The following is a 22,279-nucleotide window of genomic DNA, read 5'->3' on the forward strand; positions in this document are numbered from 1 at the left end:
AATGCCACATTCAGCTTCACAGTGTTTTGCCGCACTGTGGGGTGGACTGGAGCATTCTTTTTATTTTGCAGGAAGGTGGGATTGCGTGGAACATAACCCCCCTGCAGGCCCCCTGGCAAGACTCAACTATTCTGCCACCACTGTCTTTCCCGGGGGGACACATTCCAGTGCTGGAGCAGATCCATCACTGAAACGGGTCCCCTGTGGGGACTCAGCAGTGGCCTGGTGCAGCTGCCATCATGTGGAATGGGCCTGAGTGTTTTTCCAGTCATCTTCTGACCCCTGTTCAGTGGACCTCTAGCTACGTAATAAACAAATAAGGAAGCTTCCTATTGTATCTAGTGCAATGTCCCTTCAAATCAAGGGATGAGGTTGATTAGATCTAAGTCAAGCCCTGGAGAGTAAGGTACTGTATCCTCAGTTTGTAGGTTCTGTGGGACAGACCTTGGAATGTATAAAACATGTTACTTTTTGCTTAAATCACATAACAAAAACACAGAATGCAGTAATTCAAAAGAGCTTTTAAAGTCTAAACAATGAACTTTTCCTTACTTCCCAGCTTGCCACCCCCATAGTCCATCTCATTGCTCTTGTTGGTGGCCCAGGAGGTCTCCAGATGAATATTCTGTGCATCAGCTTTAAAGATGAGGGTCCCAAATGAACTTCTCATTAGTTAACACAGCCCTGAAACAATAATTCTAAAATTTACAATTTAGAACAAAAGGCCCCCTTCCCTAACAGTTTCCATCCACAAATCATATTTACTTAAACAATATATTGAGAGCCTGTGATTAAGGTTCGATCTCCCTAGCAGGGCAGTCTTGCTTCTCTCCTTTGCTTTGTCGGTGCCCTTCTGTGAGGCTCCACCCCTTCCTGGCTCATTCCTTTCCTAGCTAGGGGTGACACTATGTTATAAAAGCTGGCCTTGTAAAGTCAGTAAAGACATTTTTTTAAAACTGGCTTGTAAAGTGTAGCTAAGACCTTAATTGATTCATACAAAGAAGCTCCATCCAATATACTTGGCCTGCTGCATGCCCCTTGAAAAGGGTGTGTGCGGTTGAGGGAATAGAGGAGGGCTTTTGCATCCATGGAACTTCTAAAATCAAAATAGTAGCTCTATTGTTACGAAAGTTTTGTGAACTACTGAGGTAGCTTCCTTCTCTTATATATTCCCTTTCTTGTATGTCCTTCCCCATTTCCTCTTTCAGTTAATAAGCCCTCATTGTAGTTTTGAATTCTTTCAGGATGCTTAGGAGCAATATGATCAGTTGTGTCAACAATGATACGTTCACAGGACTCAGCTCAGTAAGGTTACTTTCTCTGTATGACAATCGCATTACTACTATCACACCAGGAGCCTTCAACACACTTGTTTCTTTATCTACCATGTAAGTAATCTTTTTAATCATCACATTAAGAGTTGAATTTGACTTCTAATCACTACTTAAAGTAATTCTATGAGATTGGTATAATTTTTTTTTAACATATGACAGTGATAACATGATTTTTTGAAACTACTTGTGGAATCAGTAAGTAAGCAGTAAGCCAGTTCATGTGAGCGATACAATGCCATTTCATTGACTAGGATAGTCATCCCCACCCTGTGGGCCGCGGACCACATGTGGTCCTTCGACTACCTGGAGGTGGGCCGCGATGGACGCCTTCTCCCCCCCCCCCCGGCCCTTTACTTCATCCATGATCCGGCAGGCGCACATGGGACTATCTCGTTGCAGAGAAACAAGCTCAGGGTTCCCATTGATTTGTCATTGTCATGAGTTAAAATTTCCATGAAAATAAAATGTTCCTTATGTTCATTGTTGTGGCGTGTCTGTATCTTATTTTGAAGGGATGTTTAAACATTACCCATAGCGACCAGAGTCAGAGAGCGTTAGGGCAGTGGGCCTCAGTAAAATTGTCAAGCGTTGAGTGGTCCCCAGTGATAAAAAGGTTGGGGACCACTGTCCTAGGAGTTATCCTCATATTACAGATAAAGTCTGATGTCAAGACTGCCTGCCATGATTTTCTGAGTACTACATTCTAATGTAAGAATTTAATTAGAGATTTCCTGATTTTCACCTCAAGGTTTTAACCACTCCAGTGCTGTAGATCTTAATGAACTCCTATGCTTGGTATAGTACACTCTCGCAGCTTGATTGGAAGATTCCAGTCCTTATGTAAAGTCAACTGAATGATGTCCTCATGTCAGCCCTGTGGCATGATTCTGGTCTCATCATCCCACCAATAGAACAGCACACATCACCTATTCTGATGTTCTGCTCCTTTAATTTTATATAAGTGTGCCATGATGAAGTTGGAATTTAGCTGTGCTGTACTGTTGAGAAAAGTTTTGTGTCTAATTTCTGGTGCTGAATTGATTTAGCCACAGGATTGTGCTTTATGTATTTTATCCACACCACGATGCCATGATTTCCACATCCCCTTCTAGCCTGATTGTAGAACTGTTCCTTTAAGGACATAATTTCAGTGTAGTTTCATGACTCCGATTCTCCATGACTCAGATTCACTAATTTCTCTACCTGAAATCTTACAAGTTTTATTCCAGTTTTATTTTTTCCCTGCATGTATAAAGGTTTCTGAAGTAACCTCATTGTTATTTACTTTAATTGCCATTTAGCAGTGTTCACATTTCTCTTCAATGGAATATGGATTTTGGGGGGGGGGGGCTCTTGAAAATAGTTTAAGAATTACTTTGCTTGTTGTAGCTTTCAGTGTGCCATAATCAGTAACAACAACGGAATGACTGTGGCCCTAACTATAGATTTTGCAGTAACAGGAAAACAAAATGTTTACAATACCTTCCTTCGTATATGTGTTTAAGTTCCTTTTTTCTAGTTGGCAGGTAAAATAGAATGGAGTTCGACAATTCCAAACTTTTAAGTATCCCTGTTGTCTGACTCATACAAAACCCTATACAATTGTGTTAATGTACACTTGTTATGCCACTCGTATAAAAGGGTTAGAACATTCACTTCAAAATTTGGCGTTTGAATCAGAACTTACTTGTTTCTTTCTAAATTAATGGAGCTTTGCCCAAGATTCCACTATGCACTGCTTTAGTTTAGAGTTGAAATCCACTCTTGATTTCAATAATCAACTTGTATTTTTTTCATACTGGAAGCATGATAAAACAGAATATCAATCAAACTCTTTTCAGAAAGCCTTATTATCCTACTTCTATGCGAATAGCAATGTGTCTAGAGGTGTCAACCTCCAGGTAGGACCTGGTGATCCCCTGGTGAGTTACAACTCATCTCCAGACTACAGAGATCAATTCCCCAGGATGAATTGGATGCTTTGTTTATTTTTTAAATTTATTCCTTATATATTTATTATCTGTCACTCACGTAAACCCAGTAAAACCCCCTTAAAACCCTCTGGTTAACAGACAGAACTACAAACCAGAAAACCAGAACATGGAGGTATTCAGCTCCCAGCCACCCCACTAACAACTAACTGAGGGGTGAGAAAAGGGAGCATAGATGAAAGATACTCTGTCACTACCCCTCTAGGCAGGGGGCCCAACAAATCTTCTCACTGCACCGGCCTCAACCATAAACCTAGCAAAAGAGCTCCGTTTTGCAGGCCTGCAGAATGCTGAAAGCTCTGGCAGGGCCTGCAACTCCTCCAGGAGCTCAGTCTACCAGCTCCAAAAGGCCAAAAGGCTTGCTGCTGGGGGGTAAAACGGTAATGATTGGGGAAGGCACTGGCAAAGCCACCCTGTATTGAGTCTGCCATGAAAATGCTGGAGGGCGTCACCCCAAGGGTCAGACATGACTTGGTGCTTGCACAGGGAATACCTTTACATTTAACATTTCTTCATCTCTGGTGACATGTCAGTAGCCTGATGGGAGGCCCTCTTTCAGCCACCTATAATTCTGCTTCATATTTCCAGGAACCTTCTCTCCTCCTCGCACTTTGGATTGTTCTTCCCTTGTTTTTATTTGCCCACTTTCCAGGGCTTGGATTACAAGAGTGACTTTTCTTCCTTCCTGATCTCCTGCCTCTTCCTTCCTCTAGTGGGGTCCTATGGAGCGGCCATCAGGTCCCCTACTAGCTGTCTGCATCCGTGCCTGATTATGAGTGGATTATATTTTTTTCTTTTCCCTTTTCTTCTATTTTGTTTTATTTTTATTCTTACTTAGTATTTCATTGGTACAAACCTTTTTTTCTTTTTGCTGCATTAAAAAAAAAAATTGATTGTAACCTCTCTTTTTTGGCAAGAAGCTCCACCAAGACAATGAGCTGGTTCCTATTAGCTCTCTTTATTTTTGCCTGATTGGATTATAAATTCTTCTCTTTTTCTATTTTTTCTCCGCATTTCTTTTTTCTTTTTCTTTTTATACATGGACTCATAGTGTTATCTATCTGTATTCCTCTTTTGTAAACTAGGGCTATTTTTTAATTTTTCTCATTTTTTCTTCTATTCCTTCCATTTCGGCTTTGTGGCCTTTTAAATTATTTTGGTGTACTGCATTCCTGTGGAACAAGTTATTGCTACTTATACATCATTTTTCTTTTTTGTTACTAGGTAACTGCAATGTTAGGAATCTTCTACATTTAAAATTATAAAGTTGATTTTAAATATTAACTAATGTAATGTTTTCAGTCTTTCAGCTCTGATAAATTCTGTCTTCTACCAAACTAATTGGTAAGTGGGTGAAGTTCTTTCCACACAGTGCTATTTTAGAGCACTGATGATAAAATTATAGCATTTTTTAGGTTAATGTCAGGAAAACCTAGAACTCTCCCTAAATCAATCAGATTACCAAAGAAAAAACTCTCCTTGGACTTAGTCACTTTGTGAAAGCGAAAGAAGGCAATGGCCACTTCGAGGAAGACTAAAAAGGACAAAGAAAAAGACAAAGAAATAGAAATAGAGCTGGAAACAGAAGATTCTGAAGAAAAATGACACAGATATGACACAGATGGTCCGTCTTTTAGCAGAGCAAAGCAAAGAGTTAAAAGCCTTTGTTAAAGGGCGGCACAATCAACAGGTTAAGGAAATTCAAGATTGTGAAAAAGAACTTTCCAATAGGGTTGATGGGCTTAAAGCTGTGGTTGAGAACAATACCAAACAGCTTGGAGAACAAAAGAACAACATTGAATGGGTAGAGCTGGACTTGGATTGGATTGGAAAACCACAGCAGAAGAGAAGTTTGAAGTTTTGGAAACTGAAGCTAAGGCCAAAAACGTGAGGATAAAAGGGATTTCTGATAACTACAGAAAACAAGATTTACAGCAAGAACTAACCACATCCCTTGAAGAATTCCTCCCAGACGAGGTTATAAGCATTGACAAGGTTTACATAGCAGCAGTATGCAAGAATCAACCAAGAGATATATCTGTCAGTTTTGACAGTAAACCTATTAAGAAAGCTCTTCTAGGGGAAAAAATCACACAGATCCACTACAGCTTGATGGTCAAAAAGTCCAAGTGTTTCAGGATTTACCTGTTGACAGTGTATGGAATAGAGCACAATTTTATTTTTTATGTCAAATCCTAATTGGCCAAAATATAAGATATTTTTGGAAGATTCCGTTCGCCCCGGAAGTAATCGCCCTGGAAAACAGAGAGGAAAATCAAGAAACACAAGAATCAGCTAACTCCTTATCTCAAGGTTCCACATTAGCCCAACTGCAACAAGAAGTTCCACCAAGACCACAACGAGAACAGTAAGGAACATCAGGTCAAAATATGAGACCTTGCCAGCAAGGGGCAAGCAGGAACCTCGCAACGTTATAGAGATATTAAAGATTCTCTCCATAAACGTTAATCACATGAATGTGGCTGGTAAACACTCTAAAATATTCAACCAACTCATAACCATAACCGTCCATTTTCCTGATGAGCAAAACTATGTGCTTGTGTATATTTATGTGCCAAATAATGCAAAAAAAATTGTATGAAGAATTTTTTCTCCAGCACAGTGAAGAAGGAGATATTGGAATCCTTATTTTGGGAGACTTAAATGCGATTTTGAATCCATTTTTAGATAAATCCCATTAAAAAGCCAGAACATGTTTCCCTAAAATTATGCTTACGAACTTCCAACTATTTTCTCTAGCTGATGTGTGGAAAGAACTTCACCCAAACACCCATCAGGATACATTTTATTTGCACTGTCACAGCTCCTACTCGAGGATTGACCAATGCTGGTCATCAAAGACTTTTGCCGACCATAATCCATTATTGGTGGAAATGTCCTACTGCAGAGTAGGTATGAGAAGATGGAGGATGAACATTTACATTCGTGAAGATCTAAATTGGCTCCAGAGCTGTGAGAAAGGCTTTTGAGAATTCTTACAAATTAATACAACACTAGATGTCCCATTGCCCACAATCTGGGATGCAAGTAAGGCTTTTATGAGAGGTACTCTGCTACGCATTATTATGGCAATTAGGAAGAAAAGAGAAAAAGAATTACTACAGATTAAAAATGTGCTCACTCAACTAGAAATACAATATCAAACTCACCAGTCTAAGAAATTAGTCAAACAAATCAAACTATTGAAGATCCAAAGAGACAGCATTGAAACAGAAGAGATGAGACGAAAGCTTGATTATTTAAAACAGAAAAATTTTGAATGGGCAAACAAGCCTGGAAGATGGCCGGCCTATAAGTTACAGAAAAACTATCAAAAACTAGCCATTAATCAACTGAAACAAGATGGGAAAGAATACGCTACTGAATCCGATATTCAAAGCTGTTTCATCAAATTCTTCCAAAACATTTATCAAGTTGATGAGAAGCAGCCGGTAGATAGCTCTCTTTTTTGTAAGAAAATTCCTAACAACTTTTCAGAAAAAACACTGCAAAATTCTGAATCAAAGAGTTTCTACTCAGGAAATAAATGATGCTATAGCAGCTTTGAAATCACAAAAGACCCCAGGATCAAATGGACTCTCCTCCTCATATTACAAGAAACTAGCACATGTATTTACACCAATATTGCTTCGGATCATAAATGGCATGATAGACCGCCCAGATTCCTGGCAACAGGCATCTATAACTTTTATTCCAAAAGAAGGCTGTGACCTACTTTTACCATATTCATGCTGTTAAATGTGGATTGTAACTTTTTTGCTAAGGTCTTAGCTGAAAGACTGAAAAATTGTATTGGGGACATGATACACTCGGATCAGACTGGTTTTATGCCAGAGATATATGAGAAACAACATACACTTTGTATTGAATTCCGTGGACTTTGCTCAACATCAGTGACTACAGACAGCTTTTCTCTTTTTAGATTCTGAAAAAGCGTTTGATAATGTTTGGAGGAATTTTCTGTGTGTGACTCTAGACTCGGGCTGTGGAGAGACTTTTTTGAGCTTGATTAAGCACATATACTCAGCCCAAGAAGCCAGAATGCTGATTAATGGTATGTTGACTAAGGATATTATTTAAATATGAGCTCAGACAACTGAGAGCACGTGGAGAGAGCTACTGGGGAGAGTTGCTGCTGATCAGGTGAGGCTATTGTGCTGACTGGGTGAGGTGATTGCTGGGTAATTGTTGGGAGGATTAAAAAGGGCTGCTCCTCGCCAGAGGCGCGAGCCTTTGGCTCGAGCCGAAGGGCGAGAGACAAAGGGCTCGGCCTATGGTTCTTGGCCGAGCAATTAGAATCAGTAGATTATATTCCCCCTAGTACTTGCACTGCCTAGACATTACAATGGACCTCCAGGACACTCATCCCATCATCTGCAGTCAGTGTGACTTGATTGCCTTCCTCCCAGAAGACAAGATGGACTACAGCTGCCCCAAGTGTAATCTGGTAAAACTTTTGGAGGAAAGGATTAGGGGATTAGAAAACAGAATTATTACTCTGACCCAAAGTAAGAAAGGGGAGGAGTTCATAGACCAGAGCCCTGCAACTCAGAATAAGGAGAATACAGCCAGTCCTGAAGAGGATAAGGAGATTGACCTCACTACGGAACCTCTGCAGACAGTTCGGAAAAAGACTCAACGGCGAAGAGCGAGACAGTTCTCGGGGCCTTTGGAGCTCCAGAATAGATTTCAGGCCCTTGCAGAGGAGGTGCAAGGGTCAACGAAGGAAGAGGTCCCCAAAAAAAGTCTAAGACAAAGGGAAGAGGCCACGGGGACAGAAGGAAATGGAGTTGAGAAGAAAAAAAAAAGGAGAGTACTGGTAATTGGAGACTCCCTGCTAAGAGGAATGGATCGCCATGTGGCTGGGCCCGACCCCCTAACCCGAGAGGTGTGTTGCTTGCCAGGGGTGAAAATTAAAGATGTTTCAGAATGGCTGCCCAAACTCCTCAAATCTACGGATCACTACCCATTTGTGATGGTCCATGTGGAAACGAATGACATGTCCCTGAATACCATCGCTCCTATTAAAAAAGACTATCAAGATCTGGGGAGGAAGCTCAAGCAAATCGGGGGCAGCCCAACCGGCAAGGCCAGCTCATAGGGAACCAAAAGTAAAAGGATTCAGATGTCTTTATACTAACGCCCGAAGCATGGGGGGGGGGGGGAGGAAGAGCTGGAACTTCTCATGCTGATGGATAGGTATGATCTAGTAGGCATCACAGAAACTTGGTGGAATGATTCTCATGACTGGAATGTAATGGTGGATGGATATGAACTGTTCAGAAAAAACAGAATAGATCGAAGAGGTGGAGGAATGGCACTGTATGTGAGGAAAGGGCTTACCTGTCAGGAAATTCTAGTGAAGGAGAGCATATCTACAGTGGAAAGCATCTGGGTGAAAATAAGCGAGGGGAAAACAAACAGTGTGGTGGTTGATGTCTGCTACTGACCGCCTGACCAACGAGAGGATGTGGATGCTGCACTTTGTGAGCAGCTTGAGAAAATATCCAAGCGGCAGGACCTTGTCATCATGGGTGACTTCAATTTCCCAGATGTGTGCTGGGAAACAAACTCTGCAAAGCGTCCTCAGTCATGCAAGTTTCTGACCTGCCTGGCTGACAATTTCATTTATCAAATGGTAGATGAACTCACAAGAGGTTCAGCCATACTGGACTTAATACTGACCAACAGGCAAGAGTTGGTGGATGAGGTGAAGGAGGTGGGGACCCTAGGGGGAAGTGACCATGTCCTCATAGAATTCCTTTTGAGATGGGGAGCCAAGGAAGCTTGTAGCCAAACGCGGATGTTGGATTTTCGTAGGGCAAACTTTAATAAACTCAGAGACATGATGAGTGTCATACCATGGACGAGAATGCTGGAAGGGAAGGGAGCATGTGAAGGGTGGGCGCTACTCAAACAAGAGCTATTGCATGCTCAATCAATGACTATACCAGAAAGACAAAAACACTGCAGGAGCTCTAAGAAGCCTATTTGGATGAACAGAGAACTTCAAGAGGAACTAAGAAAGAAAAGGAAAATGTTCAGGAAATGGAGGGAAGGACAGAGCTCTAAAGAAGAGTACCTACAGGTTACTAGGCACTGTAGATCAATCATCAGAAAGGCCAAAGCTGAGAGTGAGCTAAGATTGGCCAGGGAAGCCCATTGTAACAAGAAAGGATTTTTCAGTTATGTGAGGAGCAAACGTAAAGTAAAAGGAGGCAATAGGCCCACTGTTGGGTGCGGATGGACAAACTCTAACGGAGGATGCAGAGAAAGCAGAAAGGCTTAGTGCCTATTTTACATCTGTTTTTTCCCACAGGTCAAAGTGTTTAGGCACATCTAGAGATGGCTGTAGCCAAAGGATAGTGTCTGGGTGGCAGGTTAACATGGATAGAGAGGTTGTCGAGAGGCATTTAGCTGCACTGGATGAGTTCAAATCCCCTGGTCCGGATGAAATGCACCCAAGTGTGCTCAAAGAACTTTCCAGAGAACTTGCACCATCATCTTCAGGACCTCTTTAAGGACTGGAGATGTCCCAGAGGACTGGAAGAGAGCAAACGTTATTCCAATCTTCAAAAAATGGAGGAAGGATGACCCGGGAAACTACAGACCAGTGAGTCTGACTCTGTTGTGGGGAAGATAATGGAGCAGATATTAAAGGGAGCGATCTGCAAACATCTGGAGGACAATTCGGTGATCCAAGGAAGTCAGCATGGATTTGTCTCCAACAGGTCCTGCCAGACCAACCTGGTTTCCTTTTTTGACCAAGTAACAGGTTTGCTGGATCGGGGAAATTCGGTTGATGTCGTTTACTTGGATTTTAGTAAAGCTTTTGACAAGGTTCCCCATGATGTTCTGATGGATAAGTTGAAGGACTGCAATCTGGATTTTCAGACAGTTAAGTGGATAGGGAATTGGTTAGAGAACCGCACTCAAAGAGTTGTTGTCAATGGTGTTTCATCAGACTGGAGAGAGTCGGTACTTTTTAACATATTTATTAATAATCTAGATAAGGGGGTGGAGGGACTACTCATCAAGTTTGCAGATGACACCAAATTGGGAGGACTGGCAAATACTCTGGAAGATAGAGACAGAGTTCAACGAGATCTGAACACAATGGAAAAATGGGCAAATGAGAACAAGATGCAATTTAATAAAGATAAATGTAAAGTTCTGCATCTGGGTCAGAAAAATGAAAAGCATGCCTACTGGATGGGGGATACGCTTCTAGGTGTGTGAACGAGACCTTGGGGTACTTGTGGATTGTAAGCTAAACATGAGCAGGCAATGTGATGCAGCGGTAAAAAAGGCAAATGCCATTTTGGGCTGTATCAACAGGGGCATCACATCAAAATCACAAGATGTCATAGTCCCATTGTATACGGCACTGGTCAGACCACACCTGGAGTACTGTGTGCAGTTCTGGAGGCCTCACTTCAAGAAGGATGTAGATAAAATTGAAAGGGTACAGAGGAGAGCAACGAAGATGATCTGGGGCCAAGGGACCAAGCCCTATGAAGATAGGTTGAGGGACATGGGAAGGTTCAGCCTGGAGAAAAGGAGGTTGAGAGGGGACATGATAGCCCTCTTTAAGTATTTGAAAGGTTGTCACTTGGAGGAGGGCAGGATGCTGTTTCTGTTGGCTGCAGAGGAGAGGACATGCAGTAATGGGTTTAAATTTCAAGTACAACGATATAGGCTAGATATCAGGAAAAAAATTTTCACAGTCAGAGTAGTTCAGCAGTGGAATAGGCTGCCTAAGGAGGAAGTGAGCTCCCCCTCACTGGCAGTCTTCAAGCAAAGGTTGGATACACACTTTTCTTGGATGCTTTAGGATGCTTAGGGCTGATCCTGCGTTGAACAGGGATTGGACTAGACGGCCTGTATGGCCCCTTCCAACTCTATGATTCTATGATTCTAAATAAAGAAGGGTACTAGAGAAGGGTGCTGTGTCACCGCTGTTGTTCAATCTGGTTCTGGAAATGTTAGCAGTTATAGTATGAGCAGAGGATAAGCTTACTGGACGTGTTGAAGGAGAGGAGTTTAAAATAAAAAGTAAAAGATGAAAAGAAAAGAGTTTGCCAAGCTGTACCCAATTTGAAGCTTTATTTACATGCCGCTACGCTTGTCGCATTGGCAGACTGGATAACAGATCCAATGGCTAGAGATCTAATCTTGAAGAAGGCGGGCCTAGGGAATGGATTCCATAATATTCTCTGACCCTAAACAGAAAGGAAAGAAAAAAAAACAAATCTTAAGATTAGTTCTGGCCAAGAACTGGAAATCTATGGAGAAACCAACTATTGAGCTATGGAAACTTGCTGATCTTGCAAAAATGGCAAAACTTACATCCATAGTCAACAAAAAGTCAATGGAAGATTTCCAGGAGCAGTGGAGCTTCTATCTGGACTATCTCACCAAATGAAGCTTCAAGAAGAATATGGGGATTGTGAGAGGATGAGGGACAGGGACATATTGTAACCAACGCCTATTTCTTCTTTTCTGTACACAATTGTGCACAAAAAAATTGAATAAAAAGACTTAATAAAAAAAGAAATAATCTTAGTCAGTGAGGCTCTTTCACTAGCCAGTGCTTTCAATACCATTGCACCATGATCCTGGCAAAAGGCACATCCTGATCTTGGTGTAGAAGCAGCTTCAGATTGACATTTAAATAAATCTGATCTCCAGTGTTCTAATATACAGCGTCAGACCTGTTTACTAAAGCAAAGTAAGGCATGATGAGAACTTTGTGGGTAAAAAACAGAAGTTTATTCCAGTTCATTGGTATTTACATTGCTAACCTGACTGCTGAAATTAAAGCTGAATTTATATTCAACCGAATTCCAAATCTTGTTAAGCTCCGGTGCTTTAATTGATTTATTACTGACTGGTGTGAATAGAACTCAGCTCAGTAAAATATTACAACTTGAATTAGTAGTGGATCATAGTATAAGATCTGTTTTATGCATGCTAGAATTACCAGGCAGTTTTTATGGATTGCCTAGAGCTCTTTTGAACTGTTACCTAAAGAGTATTTCTATCTCACCTTTCCTCCCAAGAGCTCAAGGTGGTGTACATTTTCTCTGCCCCATTTTGAGTTAACACCAACCCTCTGATGTAAGTGAAGCTGTGAGTGGCCTGCCCAAGGTCACCCAATTAGCTTCATAACAAAGGGGGAAGTTGAACCTGACTTTCAAGTTAGTCTGACACGCTAACCATTGCCCCACATGGGTGATATAGAAAATTTTTGAAGAAGCAAGATACTGTCTACACACCTATCCTGTAATATAAAAGTCCCAAGGCTTTGAAACGTATCAATGTAAATGTTAGAAATGGTTGCTAATCTCCTTGGAAGAATGAGATCAGTCTAAAAACTCGAAGATTTAAAATCCATGTTCCTGTTCTGCTCTTATTCTTTGCTCTGTGGCTTTTGAGCCTTTATGATGTATTCAAACTTATCATTACATAAACATTAGATTCTCAAGATCTTAGCGTGGATGTATGCTGATCCCTGTTTCCCACTAGTGGCAATAAAAGTGTCGCCGAAGTTTTATGCATTAATGTATTGCATACTGCAGGGCTTGAACTCTAGTAGTAAGAGTTACACCTGTGAAGCTTTTAAAAATATTTGTTACTTGCTGCTCTTAACCTTACTTGATGGCACATTTCCGTTAAGCTTTTGATATACGATGTGCACAACCAATTCTATTTCTAAAAAAGGGGGAGGGGGGAAAAGTGCTAGCTAAAAAGGATTTGGATGACTTTTATATGCCATCAGACAGTACATTTCTTACCATGATTTGTTAGCTTGAATTCCTGTTAGCTTACAGCAGTTGGGCAGAGACTCTATGCGGCATTATTTGTTGGTCCGTATATTAGGTGGGTGTTACTTATAATATTAATGCACAAATGTGAAGAGGCCAAATTGGAATGTTCAGATCTCATCTATATCATGAAAACATACCCTATATGGGTTGAGACTAAAATTCATGAACTACCTTCTACTCAGTTTACAAAATTCTCAAAGAGGTGGGATGTAGTGGTCAGGGCTGATTAAAATCACCCAGATATCAGTTGGAAAACCAACTCTGCTATAAATGAAAAGTCCAATAAATTTTTGATTTGTCTTGCTGACAGCTTCAGTTTCTTTAAATGAAACTAAGTCCTCTGGGCCAGCTGAATTACATCCGAGGGTACTAAAAGAACTTGCAGATGTGATTTCTGAGCCTCTGTCCATTATTTTTAACAATTCTTGGAGAACAGGTGAAGTGCCAGAAGATTGGATGTGGGCAAATGTTATCCCCAATCAAGAAGGGGGGAAAGGAGGACCCGGATAACTATCAACCTGTCAGCTTGACATGTATAACTGACAAAATTTTAGAACAAATCATCAAACAGTCAATCCTTGATCAGCTAGAGCAGATTGCAGTGATTATTAAATCAGCATGGCTTTCTCAAGAACAATTAATGTGAGAATATTCTTATCTCTTTTTTGAGAAAGTTATTACCTTGCTAGATCAGGGGAATGATGATATAGTTTATCTCAATTTCAGTGATGTTTTTGATAAGGTTCCACATGGTATTCTTGTTGACAAGTTAATATAATGCAGTATGGATCCTATTACTGTTATGTGGATCAATAACTGGTTGACAGATTGCAACTAAAGATTGCTTGTTAATACTTCATCATCCTCTTGGAGAAGAGAGATAAGTAGAGTGCCTCAAGGATCTGTCCAGGGTCCTGTCTTGTTTAACATATTCATAAGTGATTTGGATGAATGAATAGAGGGGGTGCTTATTAAATTTGCAGATGATACTCAACTGGGAGGGGTAACAAACAGCAGAAGCCAGAATAAGGATACAGGATGATCTTGACTGGCTTGAAAACTGGGCTAAAATGAATTTCAGTAGTGAAAAATGTTCTGTATTTAGATAGAAAAAAATGAAATGCATCATTATAGGATGGGGGAGCTCTGTCTTGGCGGTAGTATGTGCAGAAAGGATCTAGGGGTCTTAGTGGACCAGACACTGAACATGTCAGGAGTGTGACTCAGTGACTAAAAAGGCAAATGGGATTTTGTATCAAAAGGCGTATAGTGTCCAAATTGTGCGAGGTTATGGTATGTCTTTACTTTGCTCTGTTTAGACCTCACATAGCACTGTGTTCAGTTTTTGGCAACACAATTGAAGAAGGATTTGGAGTGAGCCAGAGGAGGGCAACAAAAATATTGAGGGCTTTGGAGTCTTAAGACGTATGAGGAAATGTTGAGAGAGCTGGGTCTGTTTAGGCTGGGGAGAAGACTACTAAGAGATGATATGATGACCATCTTATTCTTATTTTTATTTTTCAACTTATATCCCACCACTCCCGCACAGTGGCTCTTGGCAATTCCTAACAATAAAATCCCTCTAAAAAGATCATTAAAAACCCAGTTAAAACCTCCACCCCACCAGGCAGCGATCAAACCCGTCCCACCCTCAGCTGTACAAGTGTAGGCCCATGTAGGGCGAGTTATAAAAGTCCATTTTTGAGGTGTGTGTTGCATGTAAAACTGTGCCCAAGCAATCCAAAGATAGATAGGGCACTAGTAGCATTGCTTGGCGCAGGTGGAAAAACACTGTGCAGGCTACTATTGTGACCTGGGCCTCCATTTAGAGGAAGGCATCCAGAACCACATCTAAATTTCTTGCCGAGGGTGAGATGTTAAGCTGATCCCACACCAGTATGGGCAGGTGTGCTTCCAGATCCAGTACCTTCCTGCCTAGCCACAGCACCACCATCTTGGAAGGTTTGAGTTTCAGGCAACTCAGCTCTAACCATCCAGCTAGGCCTTACAAACATCTGGCAAATGTACTTGGGGGAGAGTCTGGGCAGCAGTCAGTCAGGAGATAGAGCTGGGTGTCATCCACATATTCGTGACAACCCAGCCCATAGCTCCGGACTAGCTGTGCCATAGCTCTGGACTAGCTGTGTCTCCACACCGCAGCACTGGCTGCTTCGGACACAAACGACCTCTTCAAATGCCGAAGCACCCAACCTTAGTGTCTATTGTGTGGAGAGGAAGGGAAAAGGTGTTTGCAAACTACTTTGAGACCCCTTTGGGTAATAAAAAACAGGTTACAAAAATCCATCTCTTTTCTTCTAAGTGGCAACAGTGAAAGAAGCATGTGAGCACATAACATTTTATCAACAGTAAAAAAAAAATGGAGACCAAAGGAGCAGGGTGGACTGTGTACTGTGACTACCCCATGTGGATTAGGGCAGGGGGACGTTTCTGTATCTGTGGCCTAATTCACACAAGAAGGGAAATGCGGTTGAAAGCAGAACAGGGAGGGATTTTCTGCCATGCAATCTCCCCCCAAGAAGAGTCTCCAGTCTGATTTTCCCTTGGCATATCTGAAGACATGGCTCTTGAAAGCTCATCTGCAACCATGAGTATGCCTTTACAGACCAGACAATCTCTCCCTTTACTCTTCTCACCCCGAAGCTCTAGTGCCTGTTGTATTCCTCGATAAAGCAGGCTTTGCCCCTAGTGATTCTATGATTCTCTTTTGAACACACTCAACTACAATGGTCATTTTTGGAGGCCGTGCTTTGGGTGCTCCTGCTTTTTGAGGTTAGGCAGGTGGCAACCCAGGAGCAGGCCTTCTCAGTCACAACACCAAAACTCTAGAAATCTTTACCCAGAGAGATTTGTCTGTCTCCTTTTGTGGCTGACTAGCGTGTAAAGATTTTGTTTCTTTTGTCATTCCCTCAGTGATCCTGCCTTCCTGAACAATGTTTTATATTTGTATGTGTGGCATCTATTTTAGCTCTGGTTTTAATCATTTTGATGAGGTATTTTTGTGGGAGGATTGTGTTCAAATTATTTAAAAATGTTGTTTTATTCTGTATGCTTTAATTTGTATGCTGCTTTGGTGGCCCTTGTGAGGTCAGAAATACAAGATATAAATATCATAAATAAAATAATACCAGTGGCAGGTCATGCTGTCAGCTCCTCATCTATGATTCAGGAGTAACAATAGCTACCTTATTGGGTTGTTACAAGGTTAACAACAAAATAGTTTATGTGAGACTACTTAAATGATCTAAAGTGCTAAATTCTAAATTTTATTATATAATAACTTGCCCTATGGTGATCATTTTACAGGTTGATGGGCTCATTATTGAAAGCTGTGTTTTCTCTGTTTCCAGTATTAAGAACATAAGGCAAAGACAGGCTGGCCCATTGAGGTCTCTGGTGTTGGGGGCAGGAGGCGGGATGCAACTCTTGTAACTTCTTTGAAAAGACAGTAACCAGATCTTAAACATCCCAATGTGTTTTACTTTTTAAAATTATATCCCTTTGTTTCTCTAATAACTGACAATGCATTTTACTTAATTTCCATTCTAGCAATTTGCTGTCTAATCCATTTAATTGCAACTGCCACTTGGCATGGTTAGGGAAATGGCTGAGGAAGAGGAGGATTGTCAGTGGAAATCCACGTTGCCAGAAGCCATTTTTCTTGAAGGAGATTCCGATTCAGGATGTGGCTACACAGGACTTTACATGTGATGGTAAGGAAGTTGATAGAATGGATATACAATTTTAAGTAAAATCAATGCAATTTGTGATGCATTTCAATTTTTCTAGACATGTGTTTGAATGTCATAGTTTGTTTTTTTCCTAATGCTTTATGAAGTTACATACTGATGTTGGAAAAAATCCATGTATTAATAGCATTAACTTCCAATGCTTAATGCTTAACTTTTGCTCTCAAGTTGCTGGAATTATTAGTGTTAGAATTATTATTAGACATTTTTATGCATGTATACATAGCTCTTATTGATGCACAGCTCATCTTGTTCCCTTATTCCCATTATGCTTATTAAAAATGTCTAACCTTATAATTAAAAAATTAATGAGTGTGTCATATTAATATTAAAATATATGTTCTTTAACTACTAAATAATCACCATGCCCGGGCAAGGGATACTTGCAAATTTTCCCCCCAACCCAAATAATAAAAAGGAAGGGAAGCTGGCTCAGAGGTGATTCACTCCTGCGTGTTTGTCACTAGATAACTGCAACATCAAGTGATAACTTATATGATTGTAATGTGTTAACATGTACATGCAAATGACATTAAAGGTCACTCATTGTCATCAAGGGTACAGTAATCAGCACAGATAAATCGTGATCATGCATGTGTGAAGCAGGCTTAGTAATGTAATAATATAAAGTGTTACAATTGTCACAGACTATCTCTTTAACTTCCGTGATAACATATACCTAAATTAGCCCTGACCAGATCCAGACCAGCATGCCAAATTTCTATGGAACGAGATTTCACAGTTCTCAAGCAGAGTTTTTACTGTTATTGAATAGAAAGAAACATTTTTGCCTTTTAGCTTCATTTGATCTTCCTACATGTTATGTAGTACAAACAGATCTGTTCCTACAGTGCAGTCACTCCAAAACACCAAGTATTTGTTTGGTGCTTGTGATTGGCTACGTTGTTACTATTGTCATGGGAATAGTGGAAGCTTGCATTTCCCCTAGTTTGGCATAAAACAATGTATATGTTGAGGGAGGACCCAAAGAACTGATCTAGTTTTGTAAATCAGTAATGGTGACTGCAATGTTTTTCACTCTTTTCTGTGTATAAGTTCGGTAGTGTTCTGAGGTGACATGTTATACTGTCTTCTTGCTGTCTTCATCTTCACTGCCACAAAGGTTTTTTTTGATGTGGGGCGCATCTTCTGGCATGCCTTGTGAAATGGAAATGTAGACAGATGTGACGTCCATAATCCCGCCCGCAAAGTTCTCCAGAAGGGCCCAGCCAGTGGCCATGCCAGCTCCTGAGGCCTAGGCAGCTGCTGCGTGACCCACAGGGACTGAGGCAGCAGCTGCCCTGCCCCCCAGGCTTTTGCAGCAGCCATGCAGGCCTTGGGAGCCTAAGCAGTCACTGCATGACTCACAATGGTCAAGGCAAAAGCAGAGGAGCAGATAAGCAGGATGAGGGCAGGGGAAGGGAATGTGTGTGTGTGTTTGGGAGGTAGGTAGGTTGGGAAGCCAACAGGTAAAGGGGAAAATGAGAGTGGGGAAGGGGAGGGAGTGTCTTTGTGTGTGTGTGTTTGTGAGTGAGTGAGAGGGGGAGAGGAAGCAAGAAGGAGGTTGGGAGACCAACAGGTAAGGGGGGAAATGGTGGGGGAGGGAGGGGAGTCTCTATATGTCTGTTTGTGTGTGTTTGCGAGGGCAGGAGGGGCAAGGAACCAAAGAGGAAGTTGGGAAACCAACAGGTAAGGAGGGAAGGGAGTCTGTGTATTTATATGTATGTGTGTTTGCAAGGGAGGGAGGGGGCCCTGACCAGGTAACTCCAGAGTAGGTATGTGTTCCATGTACCCTCTGAGAGTGAGACTCAGGAGAATTTTTTACCATAGAATTGTTAGTTGGATCCAAGGAACAGGATGCTTATTATGTGGTGAAATGACAGAATATTCAGCACGTGGGGTGTTGTTTTTCTTAAACATTAATAGAATGTAGCGGGATCTGTATAATGGTTTCATATAGTTACCCAAGAAAAATGGTTCCTTAAATAGACCTAGCCACACTGACTTATTTTCCCACTTGCCACTTAGGTCAGTAACCTCCACAAAGCTTAACTTCCCAGCTGGCCACCCAGGCTAATATCTTCAACATGTACTTATATTACTTTGTTGCCACTTAATATGATAACTTCCACAACGTTGAACTATCTCAGACTCACCTCACTACTATTTAAACTGAGGAATATTTTTTTCTTCTCTCCCCTCCCCCCCCCCCCACAGGTAATGTTGAAAGCAGCTGTCACTCATTCCCCCGTTGTCCAGACCAGTGTACCTGTGTGGATTCTGTGGTTCGTTGCAGTAACAAAGGGCTACGGTTCCTGCCTAAAGGTGTCCCTAAAGATGTGACTGAACTGTAAGCCAACTTTTACAGACTTCTATATACAAGTAGAAAGTTGGCAGTGACAGTTAATTTGCTTAGAACAGTCAAATACGATGCCCCTTCTGTAAAGAATTCCCTGGTATGAATTCTGGATTCTATGGCTACCCTGCAATGCTAGTGTATATCCAGAGGAACTTCGCAACCAAGACATCCTTAAAGATCAAAAGCATCTTGAGAAGTGATCTTAGAAAACAATGCTCTTTGAACTGTGTGTGTCCCTTCTCTTCCCTGCATCCCTGCTTGGCTTTGCCTTTCACAGTGGTGGATATAGCCTTCTTTTTATACCTCTATAGGATAGAAAGACCACTCAAATGGCATCATTTTAACCGCCAAACAGCCTTTTAGTACTCTTTGTTCATTTAGAGTACAGGAAAGGAAATTATTAAGTCAATATTGAATATTCTATAGAGCTTTTTCAGCAGGGTGAGAGCTTGTTCACAATAGACTAGTTGAATAAGCTATTGGACATGTATTCCCAACATAATAATCTGTAGGCTAATTATCCCCACTGGTTGACATTTTTAAACAGGAAAGAAAAGCAGTGAAAACCAACATTAGATTCTTTTCTCTGAAGCTCACAAATGGCTAAAATAACAGAGATAATTAGGGTAAATTGGGGAGTGGATTTGCATGAGGTGAGGGTAGCTTTTCTAATTTGCTGTGAATTTAGAATATGTGGTTTTCCATGGAAAAACACTGTAATATTAGGAACTGAATGACATAAGAAACTGGCAATAGAACTATAAAGACTTTGACCTGGTTTGTCTGTGTGAATGTGGCTTGAATTACATGATACTCAGACTTGTGATACATTGTTGACTTCAAAGTAAGCAAGTATAACTAGAACTGAAATGGTGCATGGTTCTAATATTTCTTCTTACTCGTAGCATGTATAAGATACTATTTGTGTTGTTCTGTGCTATTTTCAAACACTATGATTGATACCATGAGTTAGAATTCCAGTTTGTGGGGAAGGAACAAACTCTTGGTTGTCCAACTGCCCATGTTTAGAGTAGTTGGAGTTTGATTGAAGACTTCCTTCTTAAGTCACCATGCACTATGCAAGTGGAGGAAGACAGGAATGCAAATCATGCTGGTTGGTACCCAGCACAAGGTTTGCAGCCTATGTCATAAGCAATGAAACAGCTGTCAGTAAGGTACTGAATTTTCTTTTGGCCAAAGTGAGGGATGGAGGAGAATGCAAGGTATTGACTCTTTTGGCCATTGAAACCTATAGGAAATATTTTTTGCTACTGATCTAGATAAGCTGTATGGTGGAGGGGGACACAGCAGTAACATGGTAAGGAATGTATGTTTAAATAGTCATCATATTTATTCGAGACTTTCAGACACTGTTGTTATTTATTTATTTGTTTGTTTATTTAATTAATTAATTAATAGTCTACCTTCCTCCTTGGTCTCAGGGTGGATTAAATAGCAGTACCTCATTAAAACCCTGAAACTATAAAACCACAGTGACAAGATGGTAGAAAAGAAGAATCCTCCAGCCTCCCCACAACTGTCAACAAAGGGGTTCGTCAGATGGAATACTGTAGCCTGAGGAGGCCCATTGATCTTAACAGATGCAAACCGAAGACCTGGTGGAAGAGCTCTGTTTTACAGGCCCTGCTGAATTTTGTCAGCTCCATCAGGGCCCTCAGCTCTCCTAGGAGTTCTCCCAGGAGCTCATCCCACCAGGTCAGGGCCAGGACCGAGAAGCCCTAGCCTGGGTTGAGGCCAGGCAAATTTGTCTGGGGCCAGGGACCACTAACAGATTAGTACACGCAGAGTGAACGGTCTTGTGGGGAGCATAAATAGACAACCACTCCCTCAGATAGGCAGGGCCCAAGCCCTGGGTGGCCTTAAAGGTCCAAAACAATACTTTGAACTTGATCCAGGCCATAACCGGTTACCGATGCAGCTGACTAAGCACAGACTGGATGTGGGTCCTCCAAGATGAACCAGTGAGGACTGTAGCAGCTGCATTCTGCACCAACTGGAGTTTCCAGGTCAAGGACAAGGGAAGGCCAGCATACAGCGGGTACAGGAGTCCAATCTAGAGGTAGCCATTTCATGGATCACTGTGGCCAAACAGTCTGGAGACAGATAGGCTAGTAGCCGCACCGGGTGCAGATGGTAAAATGCCCCATGACCTGTGCCTCCATCAATAGGAAGTTATCCAGAATCACCCCCAAATCCTGTGGTTGAACAGGAAAGGAGCAGGATAGGAAGCACATCTCTCCACCTTTGTGGGGGCGCAGCTTAACTGCACTTGCCCTAGCTGTCTCCCTTCCCTCTCTTGTAGCTACCCAGTATAACAGGGAGCCAGTTTGAGGCGAGGATGGAGAAGACGCTTGGGAGCGATCTCATCAATTGTGGCGGTTAAGTGGGACTGCCAGGAGGAGGAGGAGCTTATATGCTGCTTTTCCCTTCAAGAAGAAGTCTCAATGCAGCTTACAATCATCTTACCTTTCCCTATAATAGACACCCTGTGAGGTAGGTGAGGCTGAAAGAGCCCTGATATTACTTCTCCATCAGAACAGCTTTATCAGTGCTGTGGCAAGCCCATGGTCACCCAGCTGGCTGCATGTGGGGGAGTGCAGAATCAAACCCAGCTTGCCAGATTAGAAATCCGAGCTCCCAACCACTACACCAAGCTTGCTCTCTGCACCAAATAGAAATGGGGGGGGGGAGTCCACGATTGCTGGCAAATCTAACTGCTCTATTAGCCATTGACTTTGGTGTTATTAAAACCCAAGTAGAATCTGAGTAAATCAGACACCTCCCTGTGGATTCGTATATTAATTGTATCTTCTCATTAGTGTAGGTATGAGGAGAGAGGAATAAATTCTCTCTATCCTGGCATCAATACATCTATCCACAGTGAAATAAGTCTAGAGCTTTTAGAAATGCTCCTGTTCAGGTTGCCAATTCCCTGGCAACCTTTTATAATCATATT

The 22,279-nt window shown here is 41.5% G+C and overlaps 1 protein-coding gene across 4 annotated transcripts in view; it reads left to right on the forward strand.

The window, feature by feature from the left end:
* The window catches only part of SLIT3 (slit guidance ligand 3), a 713,209-nt gene that overhangs the window by 539,496 nt on the left and 151,434 nt on the right, over positions 1-22,279 (forward strand). For all 4 annotated transcript variants that reach the window (XM_077327142.1, XM_077327144.1, XM_077327141.1 and 1 more), the window contains 3 exons: positions 1,245-1,388; positions 16,744-16,907; positions 19,161-19,293. In XM_077327142.1, coding sequence (XP_077183257.1) covers positions 1,245-1,388; positions 16,744-16,907; positions 19,161-19,293 — 441 coding nt within the window. The remainder of the gene's footprint in view (positions 1-1,244; positions 1,389-16,743; positions 16,908-19,160; positions 19,294-22,279) is intronic.

This window comes from Paroedura picta, chromosome 3 (genome assembly GCF_049243985.1).
Source record: "Paroedura picta isolate Pp20150507F chromosome 3, Ppicta_v3.0, whole genome shotgun sequence".
NCBI classification, from domain to species: Eukaryota; Metazoa; Chordata; class Lepidosauria; order Squamata; family Gekkonidae; genus Paroedura; species Paroedura picta.